Genomic DNA, 22,448 nt, shown 5'->3' on the forward strand with positions numbered 1-22,448 from the left:
AGCCATCAGCCCAGAGCCTGACGCGGGGCTCGAACTCACGGACCGCGAGATCGTGACCTGGCTGAAGTCGGACGCTTAACCGACTGCGCCACCCAGGCGCCCCTAGAGTGTAGTACTTTAAAAAATATATTAATCTACCTCCAAGAACAGAGAATCAAGATATTTCTCTTAACACGTAAAGAAACAAACTCAGATAATATCTACAGAAACACGGATTTCTTGACTATTTTATAGTGTGATCTACTTTAAAAAATCTAAAGATATGATAATAAATGCATCCTAGAACCTTATACTTTTTTACGACAAGAATATTTCAGATTTCAATTTAGAATCTCTGAACCTGCCCTAGTCTTTCAAAAATATAAAAATATCTATGCCATGCAAACATTAAAGCCTATTTAATAAAGGAATAGAAACAATACTTACAAAAACTTTATCTCCAACTACATTTTCCAGATTTAACTGTCTTGTGATTTCCTTTAGGGCAATTTTATCATTGATCTGCAGCAGTCCTGAAATAAAGTCCATTTAAAAATATTTAATTAAAATGAAATATTTATTTGATAGAGCACAGGTTATTTTCCAGTCAAGTAAGTTTTCTAACGCTTTTTAAATTTAACTAGAAAGAAAAAAGTCAAAAGCCTGTTTGTTTACATTACTTCCTTTTTGAAGCACAGCAATAAAGACGTGGTAGACTCAAAGAACTATCTACCTTGGGATTCTTTTATTTTAAGAAAAGAAAGACAAAAAACAAGAGTCCTTATGTGCTTCCTTTGTATATTACTATTATTATTATTATTTTAGTTTCTAAAAATAATGCATATGGTACTTTAAAGTGGAAGTTGTTAAACATGGATCATGTTTTTAAAATATAATTGTCATCCACCTTTAAACATTTTAGGTAAATTAGGTTTTGTATTATAAAAAGCTCACATGGCTTATATCATTTCCAATGGCAAAATTATGACATACTTACCATTTAGGTGAACTTGTAATACATTCTCACTCACTTCTTCTATTTCCATTAGTTCTTTCAAAGCATGGTTTATTAACTAAATGGTATTAAAAAAAGTTTATGGAATATTTAGATAAAAATCATAAGCTTGTATTTTTTTAAACTATGAATAATAGAAACAGAACATAATAAAAATATCATTTGAAACTAATAAATAAATTTGCACATTATTCAGATAAAAGGTTTAAGTAGAATATCTAATGTCCGACTCAAGATGCCAGAGACAAGACTGATGTCACACTCTCTCAATCATCTCCCCAAACTAATGTTTATAAGCAACCGTCAAGTTTACAAAGACATTTTTGTCTGTTAAGTCACATAAGTCACATGTATCAAATGACTACAAAAATCAACCCCAATCAATATATCGATTTCTATGAAATACTGTTAAGTACTCTGTATGTTACCATGAAATAAAAACTCGAAAAGTAAAAACTACCAAGAGGATAACCTGAAAAAAGAGATGGCCCCTCTGTTAGTTGCTAGGTATAGTACCCATCCCTCATCCACAGTTCTAATTTCCATTAGTGTGGAAGCAGATGAATCCTCCTTTTGATGTTATGGTCAAAAGGTCAATAGTAGCCTAATGTCACATAAAAATGCCTACATCATTCACCTAACCTAATCTCATCATGTAGGCATTTTATCATCTTACATCATCACAAGGGTAAATATAGGACAAAACGACACTTTGAGAGAGACACCTCACTGAAATAACTCACTGTATTTGTTATAACTATTCTATTTTATTACTATTTATTTTTAATCTCTTACTGTGCCTTATTTATACATTACACGTTCCCAAAGGTATATATGCATAAAAAATAACAGTACATATAGGGTGTGTTACTATCTCCGTGGTTTCAGTCATTCACTGGAGTCTTGAAATGTATGCCCTATGGGTGAGAGGACACTACCATATACAGAACAAGACCCTATTAAAGAAACGTAGAGCTTGTAATAAGAAAATTACTACTACTAATATAATTACTACTAAAAATACACTCACAAAGTGTTATACCATCTTAAACTGTTTTAATTATAAAGTTTTGGATTTGTGTAACTACAGGTTCCTATGCCACATACTTTCTATTCTCTATTTTTTTGACTTGTGATATCACAATTACACTGCAATATAATATACATCTCTTCAAATTAATATTGCATTCATTTTTTTAATTTAAAAATGAACACAACTAAGAAAAGCAAAAAAGCTTTTAAAAGGAAGAGCAATGATGAAGGACTACTCCTTCTAATATTAAAATAGAAAGGACTATTACAAAATAAATGGTCGCCCAAAATAGGCTGTGTATACAAAATTAAATTACTAAAGTTGGTATCAAAATTTAGTGAGGACAAAAGGATTATTCAAAAAACAAAAAAACCCAATGGAACAACTGGTAAGCCATTTTGAAAAACAAAATACTATTTGTATTTCCAATATTCTATTTGTCACTACAACATCTTTGTGAAATAGGAAGAAGTAAATATCATTTTAAATTATTAGGTTTCACAATATGGTATCAAACATACTAGCCATTCTGGTATATCTGTATTGTTTTAAAACCAAATGGAACTCTATGTCAGATCATAGTTAAACTAAGTCCTCTAAAAAAGGGATAATCTCAAAATATTAAGTGACATACTATGAAATAAAGCCTAGTAAGAAGTGACATTCTTTATAGAAAACCATTAGAAAATGAGGTGGCACTTCTTGGCCTTTAGATTAAGTATGAGTCTATCGTAAGAGTTCGTCCCCAGGTAATACAAACTTCCTATCTCTAACAATCAAATCATCCTAAATACCCCAGAAATCAATCTGAAAACTAGCAAAAAAAACCACAAAAAAAACAAAAAAACCCTCCACAAATAAAGGTAGAGAAGAGGCCACATCAAAGGAGGTAGGAAGTATGGAGACTCAACTTGGGAGAAAAATGTATCGTAGCCAATGGGGTAGAGAGGAAGTTACCATCTGGAGAAGGGCAAGAGACAGGCTAACACATAGGGAAGTATACAGGAAATGAATCCCCACAGCAATTGGCTTGGAAAGTGAGAGGGCCTGAATTTCTTGAGTTCTTGCAACCAGTGGGGCTTAAAGCCTGGAGTTCTAAAGGTCAGCATGCTTGGCTCAGGGAAAGCTGGGACTGGGACACTGGGACTGCTCTTGGAGAGAAGGCTGGGCAAACAGCCTATGGATGGACACAGCTTGCAAAAACCAATGTGGATAGTGCCTGGGGCACACTGTAGGGAGGTTAGCTACTCCTCTTTGAGAATGTTCCAGAGTGAGGGCATTCAGAGAGAGAGAGACCTCCAGGTAAAAAGGAACTGGCAGGTACCAATTACCTCACCTGCCTGTCAGAATACAGAGCTACCGGCAAAAAACAGTCTTGGGCCCACACTCATTACCTAACTTGCTTACACCAAGCCCCACCCACCCCCTCACAATCTGGGGAAAACAACCTTCCTAGTCACTCTTGCCTAGGTGGCAGCATGGCAGGCCCCCTTTCCTACAAGACTGGCCCAAACCCGTGCCAATACTATGGCTCCTATCTGGTAAGTTTTGCAAAGCTGCAGTTTAGGTGATGGTGGTGACAGGTTATTTCACAAAGCAGACCAGAACACATTTAGTTAAAATGCACTACATTCAGGGCAGGGACCAAACACTGCCCACAATAGGCATCTGTAGATGACTGCCCTGAAGCATAAAACTATCAGGACCACACAACAGCAGAGTACACTTAGCATTGCTGGAAGTGCCAGGTCCTGGGGAAGAAGGGACACTATACTGCAGGGCACCACAGGACCTCTTCTTCATAAAGCCATTGCCCTCAAAAATAGGAGAAGTAGCTGACTTCCCTCACACATAGAAACAGACACTGAGACTTATACAAAATGGGAAGACAGAAGAATTTCTCCCAAATGAGATAACAGGACAAGGACGTGGCAAAAAACCTAAGTGAAACAGATAAAAGAAAATTTAAAGCAATGATTACAAGTATACTTACTGGACTTGAGAAAAGAGTGGAGCACATCAATGAGACCATTAACACAGAGATAAGAAGTAACACAGCACAGAAAAAGGACTCAATAAATGAAATGAGAAACATCCTTGATGGAATAAACTGCAGGCTGGAAGAAGAGGAACTAATTAATGACCCCGAAGACAGAGTAATGTAAAATAATCAAGCTGAACAAAAGAAAGAAAAAAGAATTATGGAAAATGAGAACAGATGTAGAGAATTTCAATGTCTCCATCAAATGTAATAACATTCATATTACAGGAGTCCCAGGAGCACAGAGAAAAGGGAGTAAAGAATTTATTTGGAGAAATAATAGCTGAAAACTTCCTTAATTTGGGGAAGGAAACAGATATCCAGATCTAGGAGGCACAAAGAAACCCCAACAAAAGCAACAAAAGTAGATCCACACCAAGACATATGTAATTAAAATGGGAAAATACAGTGGTAAAGGAAAAAATATTAAAAGTGACAAGATAAAAATAGACAGTTATAGGGGCGCCTGGGTGGCGCAGTCGGTTAAGCGTATGACTTCAGCCAGGTCACGATCTCGCGGTCCGTGAGTTCGAGCCCCGCGTCACGCTCTGGGCTGATGGCTCAGAGCCTGGAGCCTGTTTCCGATTCTGTGCCTCCCTCTCTCTCTGCCCCTCCCCCGTTCACGCTCTGTCTCTCTCTGTCCCAAAAATGAATAAACGTTGAAAAAAAAAATTTAAAAAAAAAAAAAAAAAAAAAAAAAAAATAGACAGTTATATACAAAGGAAATACCATAAGGCTATCAGAGAATTTTTCAGCAGAAACTTTCCAATCCAGAAAGGAGTGTCATGTTATATGCAAACTGCTGAACGGGAAATATCTGCAGCCAAGAATACTCTTTCCTGCAAGGCTATCAGAATAGAAGGAAAGAGTGAGTCTGTCAGACAAACAAAAATTAAAGGAGTTCATGACCACTAAACCAGCCCTGCAGAAAATATTAAAGTGGTCTCTTTGAGTGTAAATAAAGGAAGACCAAAATGACAGCATGAAGGCAGGAAACACAAAAATAGTAAAAATGAGTATTCCTGTAAAAAAAAAAATCAGTAAAGGAATTCACAAAATGAAAGGATATAAAATATGACACTACATACATAAAACATGGGGAGACGAAGAGTAAAGAATGGGTTCAAACTTAAACAACCATCAACTTGTATACAGGCTGCTCTATGCAGAAGATGTTATATACAAACCTAATGGTAACCACAAATCAAAAACCACTAATAAATATGCAAAGAATAAAGAGAAGAAATCCAAACATATCATTAAAGAAAATCAGCAAACCATGAAAGAGAAGAAAAGAACAAATCAGAAAATCTTCGGAAACAACCACAGAACAAGTAATAAAACGGCAATAAATGCATATCAATAATAACTTTGAATGTAAATGGACTAAAGACTCCAATAAACAGACAGAGGGGAACAGAATGGACAAAAAACCCCAAGACCCATCTATATGCTGTGTACAAGAGACATATTTTAGACCTAAACACACCTGCAGATTGAAAGTGAGGGGATGGAGAAACATTTATCATGTAAATGGATGTCAAAAGAAGGCCAGAGTAGCAATTCTTATATTGGCTTTAAATCAAAGACTGTTAACAAGAGACCAAGAAAGACACTACGTAATAATTAAGGGAACAATCCAATAGACTATAATAATTGTAAATATTTACACATCCAATATGGGAGCACTCCAATACATAAAACCTTTAATAACAAACATAAAGGAATGAATCAACAATAATACAACAGTGGGGGACTTTAACACCCCACTGACATCAATGTACAGATCATCTAAACGGAAAATCAACAAGGACAATGGCTTAGAATGACACATTGGACCAGAAAGATTTAGCAGATATATTGACAACATTCCATCCAAAAATAGCAGAATACACATCCTTCTCAAGCGCACATGGAACTTTCTCCAAAACAGATCTCCAGATATTAGGCCACAAAACAAGCCTCAACAAATGAAAGTCATACCGTGTATCTTTTATGAAAACATTATGAAACTATACGTCAACCACAAGGAAAAAAATCTCGGAAAACCACAAATACATGGAGGTTAACTAACATGCTACTGAACAATGAATAGGTCAATCAGGAAATCAAAGAAGGAAATAAAAAAGCACATGGAAACAAATAAATATGAAAATATAATGGTTCACACCTGTGGGACAGTTTTAAGAGGGAAGTTTATAGCAATATGAGCCTACAGGCCTACCTCAAGAAGCAAGACAAATCTCAAGTAAATAACTTTACACCTAAAGGAGCTAAAAAGAACAAAAAACCCTAAAACCAGCAAAGGAAGGAAATAATAAAGATTAGAGCAGAAATAAATGATATAGAAACCAAAAACACAATAGAACAGATCAATGAAACCAAGAGCTTGTTCTTTGGGGGGAAAAAAATGATAAAACTGGTAAGCCTCTAGCCACACTTACCAGGGGAAAAAAAAAAAGAAAAAAAACAAATAAAATCAAAAACGAGAGAAGAGAAATAACACCACAGAAACACAAACATTCATAGAACAATATGAAAAACTACATGCCAACATTGGACAGCCTAGAAGAAATAGGTAAATTCCTAGAAACATGTAACCTACCAAAACTGACACAGGAAGAACAGAACATTTGAACAGACTAATAACCAGTGAGAAAATTACATCAGTAATCAAAAAAACTCCCAGGAAACAAAAGTCCAGAGCCACTTGGCTTCTCAAATTCTACAATCATTTGAAGAACAGTTAATGCCTATGCTTCTCAAACATTCCAAAAAATAAAAAAGGAAGGAAAACTTCAAATTCATTCTATGAGGGCAGCATTATCCTGACACCGAAACTAGATAAAGATATCACAAAAACAACTACAGGCCAAGATCTCTGATGAATACAGATGCAAAAATTCTCAACATAATACCAGCAAACAGAATCCAACAATACATTAAAAAAAATTATTTACCACAATCAAGCGGGATTTAATGCTGGGTTGCAAGGGCGGTTCACTATTTGCAAATCAATCAACATGATACAGCACATCAATAAGATAAAGAATAAGAACCATATGATTATTTTAGTAGATGCAGAGAAAGCATTTGGCAAAGTACAACATCTATTCATGATAAAAACCCTCAATGAAGTAGGTTTAGAGGAAACATACCTAAACATAAAATAGAGGAGAAACTGAGAGCCTTTCCCTTAAGGTCAGGAACAACACAAAGATGTCTTTGTATTCAACACTTGTATTCAACATACTACTGGAAGACCTAGCCACAGCAATCAGAAAATATAAAGAAATAAAAGGCATTCAAAACAGTAAGGAAGCAGTAAAACTTTTCACTTATTTGCAGATGACATGATACTCTATATAGAAAACCCAAAAGACTCCAACAAAAAGCTGCTAAAATAAATGAAGTCAGTAAAGTGGCAAGATATAAAATCAATGTACAGATCTCCATTGCATTTCTATACATCAATAATGAAGCAGTAGAAAGAGAAATTAAGAAAACAATACCATTTACAATTGCACCAAAAAGAGTAAGATATCTAGGATAAACATAACCAAAGAGGTGACAAATCTGTTCCCTGAAAACTATAAAGCAGCGATGAAAGAAAATGAAGAGGACACAAAGAGATAGGAAGACATTCTATGCTCATGGATTGTAAGAATATTGTTAAAATGTCTAAACTACCCAAAGCAATATGCATTTAATGTAGTTCCTGTCAAAATACTAAGCATTTTTCACAGAGCTAGAACAAATAATCCTAAAATGTCTATGCAACCACAGAAGACCCCAAATAGCCAAAGCAATCTTAAAAGCAAAACTGGAGGCATCACAATTCCAGACTTCAAGTTACATTACAAGGCTGCAGTAATCAAGACAGTATGGTACTGGCACAAAAACAGACATGCAGACCAATGGAATAGAAAACCCAGAAATAAACCCACAATTATACGGTCCATTAATCTTCGACAAAGGGGGAAAGAATATCCAAAGGGAAAAAGATAATGTCTTCAAAAAATGGGGGCACCTGGGTGGCTCAGTTGGTTGAGCATCCAACTTCGGCTCACGTCATGATCTCACAGTCTGTGAGTTCGAGCCCTGTGTTGGGCTCTGTGCTGACAGCTCAGAGACTGGAGCCTGCTTCAGATTCTGTGTCTCCCTCTCTCTCTGCCCCTCCCCTGCTCATGATCTGTCTCTCTCTGTGTCAAAAATAAATAAAAACATTAAAAAAAATTAAGAAACAAAAAATGGTGCTGGGAAAACTGGACAGAAACATGCAGAAGAATGAAACTGGACCACTCTCTTATATCATATGCAAAAATAGACTCAAAATCTACTAAAGACCTAAATGTGAGATCTGAAACCGTAAAAATTCTGCAAGAAAGCACAGATAGTAATTTCTCTGACACTGGCCTTTAGGAACTTCTTTCTAAATAGCTCCCCCTGAGACAAGGAAAAAAAAAAAGCAAAAATAAACTATTGGGATTATATCAAAATGTAAAGCTTCTGGATGGTGAAGAAAACCAACAAAACTACAAGGCAACCTACTGAATGAGAGAAGATATCTGCAAATGACATATCTGATAAAGCGTCAGTATCCAAAATATATAAAGAGCTGATACAACCCAACACCCCAAAAACAAATAATGCAATTTACAAATGGACAGAAGACAGATATTCTCCCAAGGAAAACATACAGATGGCCAACAAACCCATTGAAAGATGCTCAACATCACTCAGCATCAAGGAAATGCAAATCAAAACCACAAGGATATCATTTCACACCTGCCAGAATGGTTAGAATAAAAAACAAAAGAACAGGTGCTGGCAAGGATGTGGAGCAAAAGGAACCCTCATGCACTGTTGGTGGGAATGCAAATTGGTACAGCTACTGTGAAAGATAATATGAGGTTCCTCAAAAAGTTAAAAGAGAACTAACCTACAATCCAACAAATATACTACTGGGTATTTCCCTAAAGAATACAAAAACACTAATTCAAAGAGATACACACACCCCATGTTTATATAGCATTATTTACAACAGCCAAATTATGGAAGTAAAGTGTCCATTGATAGATGAATGGATAAAGAAGACATGGTATACACACACAATGGAATATTATTCAGCCATTAAAAAAGAATCAAATCTTGCCCTTTGCAATGACATGCATGGAGGGAGAGTATAATGCTAAGTGAAATAAGTCAGAGAAAAAGACAGATACCATATGATTTCACTCATGTGGAATTGAGTTAACAAAACAAGCAAAGGGAAAGAGAGAGAAAGAGAGAGAGGCATACCATGAAAAAGACTCAAGTTTAGAGAACCAACTGATGGTTACCAGAGAGGAGGTGGTTAGAGGGATAGGTAGAATAGTTGTTGGGATAAAGGAGTGCATTTGTGATGAGCACCAGGTGGTTAAAATAAAAACTTAAAAGAGTTAAAACAAGTTTATAACATTCTTTCCATTAAATTTACTTTAAACAACTTATTATCATTTGTCTAGATCAGCTCACAATTTTTACATGATGTGTTTGTGTGATCTGAAATGATAATTTAAATGTATTAGCATGTGTCTTCAAATAATTTTAGTTCAAATCCACATATTGCTAAAACTGACTGGTGTGTTACCTATTGTATAATTTATTTTTTAATTTTTTTAACGTTTATTTTTGAGACAGAGAGAGACAGAGCATGAATGGAGGAGGGTCAAAGAGAGAGGGAGACACAGAATCTGAAGCAGGCTCCAGGCTCTGAGCTGTCAGCACAGAGCCCGACGCGGGGCTCGAACTCACGGACTGAGAGATCATGACCTGAGCCGAAGTCGGGTGCCTAACCGACTGAGCCACCCAGGTGCCCCCCTACTGTGTAATTTTTTAACGAATTGTGTAACTGGTAAATTTTTTACTGTATACAATTTCATCTTTCCAAATATTTTAAGCTACATTATATACTAAAAATACTTAGTTGATATTATATTACACCAACCACCATAACAAAGATGGCTACCCCATTTCCACAATCTTTGTAGCTAACAATTAATTTTCCAAACATACTGGCATAGTTCACTTAGACCTACCAGCAATCAGGGATTTTTATGCTTACCTACTATTACTGTTACCACATGCTTGTTTCTTTGTCTACAGTAATTTCTGTATAGAAAAGTATTTTCCAGGATACAATCTGTCATTTGGAACCACATGTATTTTTTCTATGAAATGTTTGAGATACAGTAAATCACACTAACTTTCTGTTATCTTTATCAGTTAACTGCAGATTGAAAATTTTTGTACTTCAAGTAGTTTGGCCAAAGAGAGTATTAAAAATATACTGTATTCTTATTAAATTAAAATTTACATTTAAAAAGTTATACTAATAAGAGTTCTTGTCTAAAATCATCTACTTTATGTCTCAGGATACTCCACACACAACAAATCACAAAAGTTAAACAATCCTCCTTGGCTCTCTGTCCTCTCAATATTGGGGTGCAATAGGAATAAGTCAAATCATAACAAAATGGAATACCAAGTATGGGATTCTTCCCTATTCCAGCAAAGTCAGACTTGATAAATGACTTTAAAGCACCGGAACAGGCCTCTCTGGTTTGAGAAGCAACAACAATGGGACAAACTGTCAGCATACCACGAACAATCTGTTTTATTAAGTGATAAATACTATGTCTTAATGGCTGTCGTTTTCTTTAACCTTGAATAAATAGAAAAAACTAACATGGGAGTTTATATAAAAATTATGTTACATAAAGGACATAAGCTGATGAAAAAGACTAATTAGTACTGAAAATGTGTATTTTAGAAAATAAATATTGTGAGCTGTTTAAGCCAGACTTAGATAAACACAAAACAACAGACTAAGAAGGTACATGACAAGGAGGCAGACAAGTAGGAAGGACTGTTAGAAGCTAAAATGCAGTATCACATTAGAAGAAGCAAAGTGTGGAACTGCTGGTGAAGAAAATCACACTGGTGATATGGCAGAATGCTGAGGGGGGAAAAAAAAGAAAGAACATGGAGAAATGACATAGAGAAATAAGAACAAAGGCTTAAGAATTGGATATGCTAATGCTAAGAAAGGACAAGAAGAAATAAATGAGAAGAAATATCCCAATATAAACTTATTCTTCAGTGAAAACAGACCTAAATTCATATTAAGAGGCTTTGAATAATATTAATTTTATGATCAGTGCTTAAACATAGCCTGTGAATGACAAATGCAGGAAGACAAGAGAATGAAATAAAAGGTACAAAAGGAAATAGGAAAGAAATAAAAACTTTCTGTCATTTGCAGATGACATGATTGTAGAAAATCCCCAAATATTGACAAATTTTTGGAACAAATGATCAATTACAACAAGATTGCACGATACAAGATAAAACACAAAGTCATTTGCTTTTGTATGTATCAGCAATGAGCAGGTGGAATCTGAATTAAAAATGTCATACTACTCACATTAGCACCAAAACTATTTACTTAGTATAAATCTAATGACATATGTGTAAGATCTATATGAGAAAAACCACAAAAGTCTGATGAAAGACCTAAATAAATGAAAAGATATTCCATGTTTATCAATGTGAAGATTCAGTATACTTAAGAAACCAATTTTTCCATTGTGATCTATAGATTGAACACAAAATCCCACAACTGAATACAAAAATTCCAGTACTTGGAAATAAATACATAAATTCTAAAGTTAATAAAAAGGCAAAGTACCCAGAATAGCCAAAATAATACTGAAGCAGCACACAAAGTTGGAAAACTGTCAATGCCTAACTTTAAGCCTTACTATAAAGCTACAGTAATCAAGACAGGCAGAAACAGACTGACACAAATACAATCAACTGACCTATGAAAAAGAAGCAAAGGTAATCACTGAAGAAAAGACGGCCTTGTCAACAACCGCTGAAACAATTTAAACATTCATATACAAGGAAAAGAAAAAAAAGAAAGAAAAAGAATTTAAACACAGACCTTACACTGTTCAAAGAAATTAACTCAAAATAAATCACCAACCCAACTGTAAAACACAACGACTATAAAAGTTCCAGAAGGACACATAGGAGAAAAACCTAGAAGGCCTTGGATTTGGTGATGAAGTTTTAGATATACCACCAAAATCACAACCCATGAAAGAAATAACTGGTAAGTTGATATGGAAAAACTGCTTGCCAAGGAAACTCATAATAGAATTAAAAGAGAAACCACAGATTTGGAGAAAGTATCTGCAAAACACATAGCTGGTATATCCAAAATATACAAAGACTTCTCAAAACATATCAATAAGAAATGAATAAACCCAATTCAAAAATGGTCAGAAAATACCTTACCAAAGATATACAGATGAAAATAAGCATATGAAAAGATACTTAATATCATACATAATTAGAAGATTGCAAATAAAAATAGCATTGGGGGGGCGCCTGGGTGGCGCAATCGGTTAAGCGTCCGACTTCAGCCAGGTCACGATCTCGCGGTCCGGGAGTTCGAGCCCCGCATCAGGCTCTGGGCTGATGGCTCAGAGCCTGGAGCCTGTTTCCGATTCTGTGTCTCCCTCTCTCTCTGCCCCTCCCCCGTTCATGCTCTGTCTCTCTCTGTCCCAAAAATAAATAAACGTTGAAAAAAAATTAAAAAAAAAAAAAAATAGCATTGGGATACTACTACATACATACTAGAATGGCTAACATTAAAAACAACGATAATACCAAATGCTAATGAGGATGCATAACAAGAGAAACTCTTATTAATTGCTGGTGAAAAAAGCAAAATGGTACTGACACTTTGGAAGACAGCTTAGTACAGTCTTACAAAGCTAAACAGTCTTACCATACGATCCAACAATGTTGCTCCCAAGTATTTATCCAATTAAGTTGAAGATTATGTCCACATAAAAACCTGCATACAAGTGTTTATAAAAGCTTTATTCAGAACTACTCAAAATTGGAACTAATCAAGTTCCTTTAATAGGTGAATGGATAAACAGTGGTACATCCATACAAAGGAATATTATTAAACAATTAAAAGAAATGACCTATCAAGCCATAAAATGACATGAAGGAACCTTAAATTCATACTGGTAAGTGGAAGAAGCCAATCTTCTTAATTTTATGATTCCAACTGTGACATTCTGAAAAAGGCAAAACCATGGTGATAATAAGAAAATTAGTGCTTACCAAGGATTGGGGGTGGGAAGACTAATAGGTTAAGTACAGGGGATTTTTAGGGTGGCAAAATTATTTTGTATGACACTGTAATGTTGGACACATGACTATGCATATGTTAAAATCCTCAGAATTGTACATCAGAAAGAGTGAACCTTCATGAAAACTATGAGACGCTAGTTAATGACAACATATTAATATTGGTTCATGAATTTCTACAAATGTACCATGCTAAGGAAAGATATTAATAACAGGGGAAGTTGTATGTGTGTATGTGGGGGGGGGGAGGGATGGTTATAACAGGGGAACTCTCTGGCACAAAAACACTCAGATCAATAGAACAGAATAGAGAACCCCGAAATGGACCCACAAACGTATGGCCAACTAATCTTTGACAAAGCAGGAAAGAATATCCAATGGAATAAAGACAGTCTCTTCAGCAAGTGGTGCTGAGGAAACTGGACAGTGACATGCAGAAGAATGAACCTGGACCACTTTCTTACACCATACACAAAAATAAACTCAAAATGGATGAAAGACCTAACCATATGACATGAAGCCATCAGAATCCTTGAGGAGAAAGCAGGCAAAAAACCTCTTTGACCTTGGCCACAGCAACTTCTCACTCAACACGTCTCCAGAGGCAAGGGAAACAAAAAGCAAAAATGAACTATTGGGACCTCATCAAAATAAAAAGCTTCTGCACAGTGAAGGAAACAAGCAGCAAAAATAAAAGCCAACCGATGGAATGGGAGAAGATATTTGCAAGTGACATAACAGATAAAGGGTTAGTATCCAAAATCTATAAAGAACTTATCAACTCAACACCCAAAAAACAAATAATCCAGTAAAGAAATGGGCAAAAGACATGAATAGACACTTCTCCAAAGAAGACATCTAGATGACCAACCGACACACAAAAAAATGCTCAACTTCACTCATCATCAGGGAAATACAAATCAAAACCACAATGAGATACCACCTTACACTTGTCAGAATGGCTAACATTAACAGCTCAGGCAACAACAGATGTTGGCGAGGATGCGGAGAAAGAGGATCTCTTTTGTGCTGCTGGTGGGAATGCAAACTGGTGCAGTCACTCTGGAAAACAGTATGGAGGTTCCTCAAAAATTAAAAATAGAACTACCCTACAACCTAGCAATTGCACTACTAGGTAATTATTCAAGGGATACAGGTATGCTGTTTTGAAGGGACACATGCACCCCAATGTTTATAGTGCACTATCAACAATAGCCAAAGTATGGAAAGACTCCAAATGTCCATCGATGGATGAATGGATAAAGAAGATGTGGCATATATATACAATGGAGTATTACTCGACAATCAAAAAGAATGAAATCTTGCCATTTACAACTACATGGATGGAACTGGAGGGTATTATGCTAAGCGAAATTAGAGAAAGACAAGTATCGTAGACTTCACTCATATGAGGACTTTAAGACACAGAACAGATGAACACAAGGGAAGGGAAGCAAAAATAATATAAAAAAAGGGAGGGGGACAAAACAGAAGAGACTCTTACATATAGAGAACAAACAGAGGGTTACTGGTAGGGTTGTGGGAGGGGGGATGGGCTAAATGGGTAAGGGGCATTAAGGAATCTACTCCTGAAATCATTGTCGCAGTATATGCTAACTAACTTGGATGTAAATTAAAATAAAACAAAGTAATAAATAAAAATAAATAAATAAATATTGAAAAAAATAACCAGGGAACTCTCTTACATGTTTAAATTTTTTTTTGGTAAAAAATAGGTCTATTTTAGCCAATTTACTAATTAAATGAGTAAAGTTTCAATTTGTATTTAAACATCTTTACAAGTGTTTACTAACTCTACTTCCTTTTTTTTTTGAACCTTCTCCATGCTTTTAGGGACAAACTTCCAAGATGAAGTTCAGAATAAATTCAGTTGCTTGCTTGCGACCCAAGTTATATTTTTAGGCTAGACCCTTTAATATACACACCACTGAGATACAACTTCTCTGTTGTAATGCCACTTTGTTTCAAGATGCATCGTTTATGATGGAATAATAGGTCTAATGTACTGATTTCCTACATCTCATTTTCTCAGAGTATCACTAATGGAGTTCTTGAAGAATTAAAGCATTATCTAAAAATAATCTTTAAACATTTGTATGATGATGTGTTTTCCAAAGATAACAGAACAATGAAAACAGAAAAAAAATTAACCTTTACTGAAAAAAGATCTAAATTCATATTAAGGGAGTTTATACAGTATCAGTTTTTATGACCTATGCTTATAGTCTGAAATTTTTACACTGCTAAGATAAAGAAATTCTACAACTATCAAGTCAGGGAAAAATCACACACAAAACAAGTTAGCTGTGGTGAACATCACAGACATTCACCAAATACTTCTAGCAATCCCTTCTAGGCATCTAGGAGAAATCCACTTCTTCGCTCTCTTGAAATTAGGTATGAGCATGTGACACTCTGGCCAGGCAAGTGTGAGGAGATGCAGTCTGTATCACCTCTGGGTAGGAACTGTAACAAGAATATGTGTCTGTGTTTCATCATTCTCCCTTTTCCTACATCAGCGCTTGCACTTTTATGTTTTGGAGGTGTTGCTTTCCTTAAACCTCATGAACCAACTTCTGCTAGCTTCAAACTTTTCTTCTGCAGCTTCCTCACCTCTCTCAGCCTTTGAACAACTGAACAGAATTAGGGCCTTGTTCTGGATTAGGCTTTGGCTTAAGGGAATGTGTAGGCCACTAAAACTTTCTCCATATCAGCAATAGGGCTATTTCACTTTCTCACTACTGGTGTGTTTACTGGAGTAGCACTTTTAATTTCCTTTAAGAACTTTTCCTTTGTATTCACTGCTTGACTAGTGTAAGAGGCCTAGCCTAGCTTTCAGCTTATCTTGGTTCTGACATGCCTTCTTCACTAAATTCAATCATTTCTACCTTTTGATTTAAAGTGTTTTGATTTAAAATGTGTGACTCTCCCCTTCACTTAAACACCTAGAGGCCACTGTAGTGTTATTAATTGCCTAATGTCAATATTGTTGTATCTTAGGGAATAGGAAGGCCCAAGGAGAGGGACAGAGATGGGGGAGTGGCCACTGGGTGGAGCAGTCAGAACAAACACATCAATCCATTAAGTTTGCCATCTTATATGCACATGGTTCCTGAAACCTCAAAACAATTATAATAGTAACATCAAAGATCACTGTTTCCACATCACCATGACACATATGATAATGAATATGTTTGAAATATTTTGAGAATTACCAAGATGGGACAGAGACACAAAATGACCACATGCTGTTGGAAAAACGGCACCTACATACTTGCTCAACAAAGGGTTGCCAAAAATCTTCAATTTGTAAAATACACGGTATATGCAAAGTGCAGCAGAGCAAAGTAAAATGAGGTATGCCTGTACAAACCAATAAAAATAGGATATTTTTTCCTCTTCCCTTTTCTTCTGGACTACAGACAAATGTTACTTTTTGCTGGCATAATAATCTATCATATGGATGGATGAACCAGCATTTATTAACTGGTATTCTCTTGATGGGCATTTATGTTGTTCCTGATCTTTCACTATCAATAATGTTGTTGCAATGAGTAAGTATATATACATCATTTAAAAAGTACAAATTCCTAGAATGCTGTTGCTGAGTCAAAGGGCATATGAATTCGTAATGTGGTTAGATACTGTCTTTTATTCTAGTTATGTAAATTTATACTACCAGTAGGAACATGTGTCTATTTTCCTATAAGTTCACAATTTTAGTGTTCTCAATTTTACAGGTTTTGTCATCCTGGTAGACAAAAGTGCTAATGCTTTAAATTTGTTACTTATAAGTAAGATTGAAGATGCTTATAAGTTTAAGACAGATTTGTATTTAATTTTCTGTGACCTTTCTGTGCATATCCTTTGCTCAGTGTTTCTATTGTTAATATTATTGTTAAGAATTTAAAATATTCTAATAGCTCAAAGGCATACCAATCATATGGCTCTCTTGTTAAAGCTATCCCAACAGCACTGAAGTCAAACACAAAGGAAAATCATAATAAAGAAAGCAAGAATAAAAAAATAGTGGTTATATAAAATGAGCATAAGGACTGAATCAAATACAGTACAGTCAAAATGAAAAAATTATTCTAAATATAATTGTAATATAATACATGTGAAAAAGTATTCCAAGATTAAAAAAGAAAAGAAATTACCTAGATCTGTATTCCCAACTTATATACTTCAAATACTGGAAATGGGTGAGAAGAGTAAAATACTAAACTCCTTATTTCCTCACCTTACCTAATGTACAGTCAATATTTATTGGTTATAAAATAAGCAATATTACTTATAATTTAACTTAATTAATATAATTTAATAATTATAATTAACTTATAATTTACATAATTTTATTTAATACATAATTTTACTTCAACACATAAAAATAACTATGTTAGTGAAAAATCTAAATTCATTGCATGGAATATAGCAGAAAAGAAATTTTACGCAGCCCAAGTACTGAAAGTTAATAGTAATATATTCAACGTAACAGCTATAATTTGTCTCATATATCGAAAAGAATGTGAAAAGACAAAATCAGAGGAAAAAGCAAGAGTATGCTTTTGAGGTAACTAAGCGAAATATGATAGAGGGAAAGTAGAAAAGAATTCTAGAAGATGGGAGTATAATGAAAAAATTACTTGAGTTAGGATTAAACAGTAAATATTAATCAAATAGTAGGGAGAAAAGAATGCATGGTATGATAGTTACCCAATTTATAAACAGAATCAATGCCTACCTTACAGGGTTAGTATAAAACTGATAACAGATAAAAAGCACAAGTTAAGGTACAGAACATAGATAAAAAGCATAAGAAACATGCTCCATAATGCTAATTTGCTGTTGCTACTGGCAATCACTAATTCTTCAAGGACAAAAGACAATGGGAAAACATCAAATGAAAATTTGTTACTGAGGAGGAAAGTAAGGTAAAAAGGATATGCTCAATTCAAATATACCACCCTAAGTTTTAAGGCTTTGTAGGTCTTCTATTATTTAAAGAATAAAAACAAAAGAAAAATTAACAAAATAATGAAAATAAAAGATATTTCCGGTATTGGCTAGAAGAATCATCACATGTCTACAGAAGCAAGGAAATACCAGAAATCAATAGTTTTACCGTGGTCTTTCCTGATCCTCGGGGCCCAATAATGAGAACAGAGTTACTTTCTCCATGGATAGCAGTTCTTTTTAGCAGCTCAATTAAGTGTCTGAAATGACATAAATAGCCAACATTTAAAAAGGTAGCTAGAATAACTTGCTAGATAATACTTTTTAAAAGCTGAATATGAATATGCACAGAAAATAGGCATTCACTTTTTCTCTCCCACTTGGCACTTATGCTGTATATAGTCCTACACAGAAAAACACAGGAAGAGATAGTAAGTCCATATGAATCTCTAGAAACTTCAAGAGGAAACCAAGTTAAGTTTGAAATATCTTGGCTTTATGATGATATGGGACAAGGGACAACAGTGGCAATTCTTGGAACCTTTCACTCCACAGCTGGCACTCGAGAATCAGGTACAAGACCTCAGAATTTGTCTCCATAATACCAGATGACAGAAACAACAAAAGATTCAAAGTTAAGGAGCTTTCCTGTTATGAAAACATTTATATCTGCTCTTGCTTTATAATATTCAGTGCTTCTGTATAAAAGCAAAATTTTTTATCTCTATAAAAATGTTAGCCATATTCAAGATATAATCCATGTAAGGTAACGTAAAATCTATGTAGGTTTTTGAAAAACCTAAAGGGCATCTTTAAGTAGAAAAAGGGATAGCTAAACTTACTTGTATTGTACTTGTACTCCAAATAAGTTACTATGTGGGCTTTGATGACAAAATCTTTCCCGTAAAACTCTTTGTACCTGATTTAAAGAAGTGAGTAAATACAAATGAAAATGTTATTCATGAAATCAAAATGACTGAGAATACACATTTATAGCAGTCAGAATTAGGTATTAATCAATTTATTTAACCCTCCATAAATAGCTTATGTTCAAGAGTTCTGGTACCATTTTCATGAGTTGTAAAATTAGTGGGTTTTTTTTCTTTTTCTTTTTATTATCCCAAGTCCCAGAAGAAAGATGAGAATTTACTTGTGAAATCCAACAAGAGAATTACTTTAGCCACATCAGCAATTGGAGGGCTGTTTTACTGCATGTGAATAAATGATTGCTTCACTTTGTACATAACATATCAGCCAAGGAACAAAGACACAAAAGAATCGAATAACGTAATGTCATCTAATAATGCTCATGAACCACACCTCAATCTCTAGAGACCAAACACATCTAAACTGGCTTAGTTCAAGCCCTATCTATCTACATCTATCATGACAGTCAGGATTTGAGAAAATAAAGTTTAAAAGTCTATATACTTATTGAGGACCTATTAGATTCAGAACATACTACTACTAAAGGAGCATGACCCATGCCTAAAGAAACACTGCAAATAAATTGGGAAGAAATGACATATTGAAAAAAGTAGTAATTCAGCATATAAGGAAATGCTCAATTACATGGAAGAAATTGTGTTCATCTACACCTATAAAATGAAGAATCATTGGAATGAATTAAGAAAAAAAATCTTGTAAGGACCTAAATTTTGAGTTTGCCTTAGAAAAAAGGGCTTAGACTGGGTTTTAAAAAATTATGTCAGACAATCTAGCATAATTTTTAAAAATATAGACCATTAAAGGCATTCCGTTTCTCAATCTGCTGCTACTACAGAGGTCTTTCAGGGACAAAAGTCTTAAGAGGCTATTTCAGATTTGGTCCCATCATCAGAAGAAAGAAGCTTCCAAGATTATTTGCTTCTCCCACACTGACAACATTGGACCGATCCTTCATGTACCAAAAAGATAAATCTGAGTCCTGTTTACATGTACCAGAGGCTAAGCAAAGCAAATTATTCAGTAGAGATAAAATAATCCATATTATCATTCTCTAAGAAGGGGAAAGAATAAGGAGTGATGCCAGAAGTCAACTACATGGATTTTAAAGTTAGCCTTTTCTAAGTGTTAATTTTTTTAATATACAAAATTGAAACAATGAAACAGTTTTCTGGCAGGCCTGTTCTCAAGATTAAATAAGGCAGTCATCTGTAACATAACACAGGTATTGTATAGGTAACAGCTGATACCTATAAAACATTTAAATGAGCATCTACAGAAACTCAACTAAACATAATGCTTATTTCTCTACTTACGTAAGATCATTAGAAATCAAAAGATAAACCTCACTTTTTTTTTCTTTCTCAAACTTCATTAAAGTCTAATAGAAAGGCAAGAACTATGTATAACATCTAAGGGGTAAAGTGAAGTGAAGCTGTAGTGAACAGTGAAAGGTTCAAAAATCTCAAGTGATCTGAGATGAAGGTTAAATAGGTGTATATATGTACAGAAACTGAACTGTATGTAGATTTGTGCACTTTACTAGGATATGTAAATTATACTTCAGCTAAAAACTTTCTTTGAAACAGAATTAAACATTTTCCTTCCAAAAAGAAAGTAAGGTCTTATATGAAGGGATGCCAATAACTTACATTTAGTTTTTATTAGAAAAACACACAGTTCTGGTCAAGCCAGATAAATAGAAATACCAGAGCAGTTATTATACCCACTCCCTACTATATTCCTTAAGGGAGACACACATACATGTATACTCACCATTGGAATACAGTATGCACTTAATATTAAATTTTCATGATAAAAACACCCAACATACCAGGAAAAAAGACAGCATCCTCAATCTGATTAAGGGCACCTACAAAAACTATAGCTAACATCATATCAATTGTGAAAGACTGAATGTATTTCCCAAATATAAAAAATGAAACAAGAATGTTCTTTTCACTTTTACTCAATATTGCACTGAAAGTTCTAGTTGGGGCTATTAGACAATAAAAAAAAATTAAAGTCAACCAGACTGAAAAGGAAGAAGTAAAACTATATTTGCAGATGACATGATCTTATATATTAAAAAACTAAAGAATACACTAAAAACTATTAGAACTAATAAGTCTGGCAAGGCTACAGGAAACAAGGTTAATATACAAAAATCAATTTCACTTAGATACACTAACAATGAACAAGTAAAAAAAATTAAGAAAAAAACTCCCATTTATAACAGCATCACAAGAAGTAAAAGAGGAATAAATTTAACAAAGAAGTACAAAACTCTGAAGATTACATTAAAGTAGATGGAAATTAGAAGACATTTGGGAAGGCAGAAGTCAAGTTAGCACTCTAACTATCCAAAGACTTACAAAGAATAAATAAATGTAGTGTAAGACATTCTACCCTTTTGAATGGAAAGGGAGTTATGTTCTCCCTTCACGTTAAAGGGAGAATTCCAGTTAAGAAGATGACAATTCTCTGATCAGCGTTGCATGTTAAGACACCTTAGGATTAATGAAAATACTAACCTGTGAAAGGAGCTCTGCATGTATTAAGTTGTTACTCTTTGATTTACGACTGCTCATTTCAACAAACTGAAATCCTTAAAAAAAAATAAATTAGCATGAATACAAAACATTACTGGCTTGAAAAGATTATTTAAGAATTTACTATCATAGAATCAAAATAAACACAAGTTTTAAAACATGAAAACATGAAAATGTTCAATTTCTCAAACTTCAAAAAATTTGGGCTAAACCTAGTGTCATAATCATTTCACAGTATATGTAAATCAAACCATCATGCTATACACTTCAAACTCATACCTTAATGTATGTCAATTTTTTCTTTCTTACAGACAACTACTCCATTTCTCTTCAATCTACTATTCACATCCCTTCCTTAACTTTTTTTTTTTTTTTTAATTATGCGCTTCCTTTATACAGAATGTTTCCCTCCCCATCCATCCCACAGGATCATCACATTCCACAAAACCTTTGCTTTCTTGCTCCATTCACCAACCATACACAATCATTAGAGAGTAGGTAAAATGCATCTTCTCTGAACATCCATAATTGCCTGTGTTTCTCTTTACCCATAATCAAATTACATTAAAAAAGATTTCCACTTAATTGCCAGTATCCCCAAACTGAGTATATTTCAAAATTAGATGTATTTTAGCATAATGTCCAAATAAAGTTGGGAATGATAGCAGGAATGAAAAATATATATACTAT

At 34.4% G+C, this 22,448-nt stretch overlaps 1 protein-coding gene across 13 annotated transcripts in view; it reads right to left on the minus strand.

Annotated features, from left to right (window-relative positions):
* The window catches only part of ORC4 (origin recognition complex subunit 4), an 81,638-nt gene that overhangs the window by 21,762 nt on the left and 37,428 nt on the right, over nt 1–22,448 (minus strand). For 6 of the 13 annotated variants that reach the window (XM_025930860.2, XM_025930850.2, XM_086718534.1 and 3 more), the window contains 5 exons: nt 21,741–21,814; nt 19,104–19,180; nt 18,431–18,521; nt 977–1,052; nt 427–512 (listed from right to left, as the gene is read on the minus strand). In XM_025930860.2, coding sequence (XP_025786645.1) covers nt 427–512; nt 977–1,052; nt 18,431–18,521; nt 19,104–19,180; nt 21,741–21,797 — 387 coding nt within the window. In that variant the 5' untranslated portion in view covers nt 21,798–21,814. Of the gene's footprint in view, nt 1–426; nt 513–976; nt 1,053–18,430; nt 18,522–19,103; nt 19,181–21,615; nt 21,679–21,740; nt 21,815–22,448 lie in introns of those variants that run through there. The other 7 variants (XM_025930865.2, XM_086718538.1, XM_086718539.1 and 4 more) reach the window with 4 other exon arrangements.

This window comes from Puma concolor, chromosome C1 (assembly GCF_028749965.1).
Source record: "Puma concolor isolate L17-30 chromosome C1, mPumCon1.1.hap2, whole genome shotgun sequence".
Classification (NCBI taxonomy): Eukaryota; Metazoa; Chordata; class Mammalia; order Carnivora; family Felidae; genus Puma; species Puma concolor.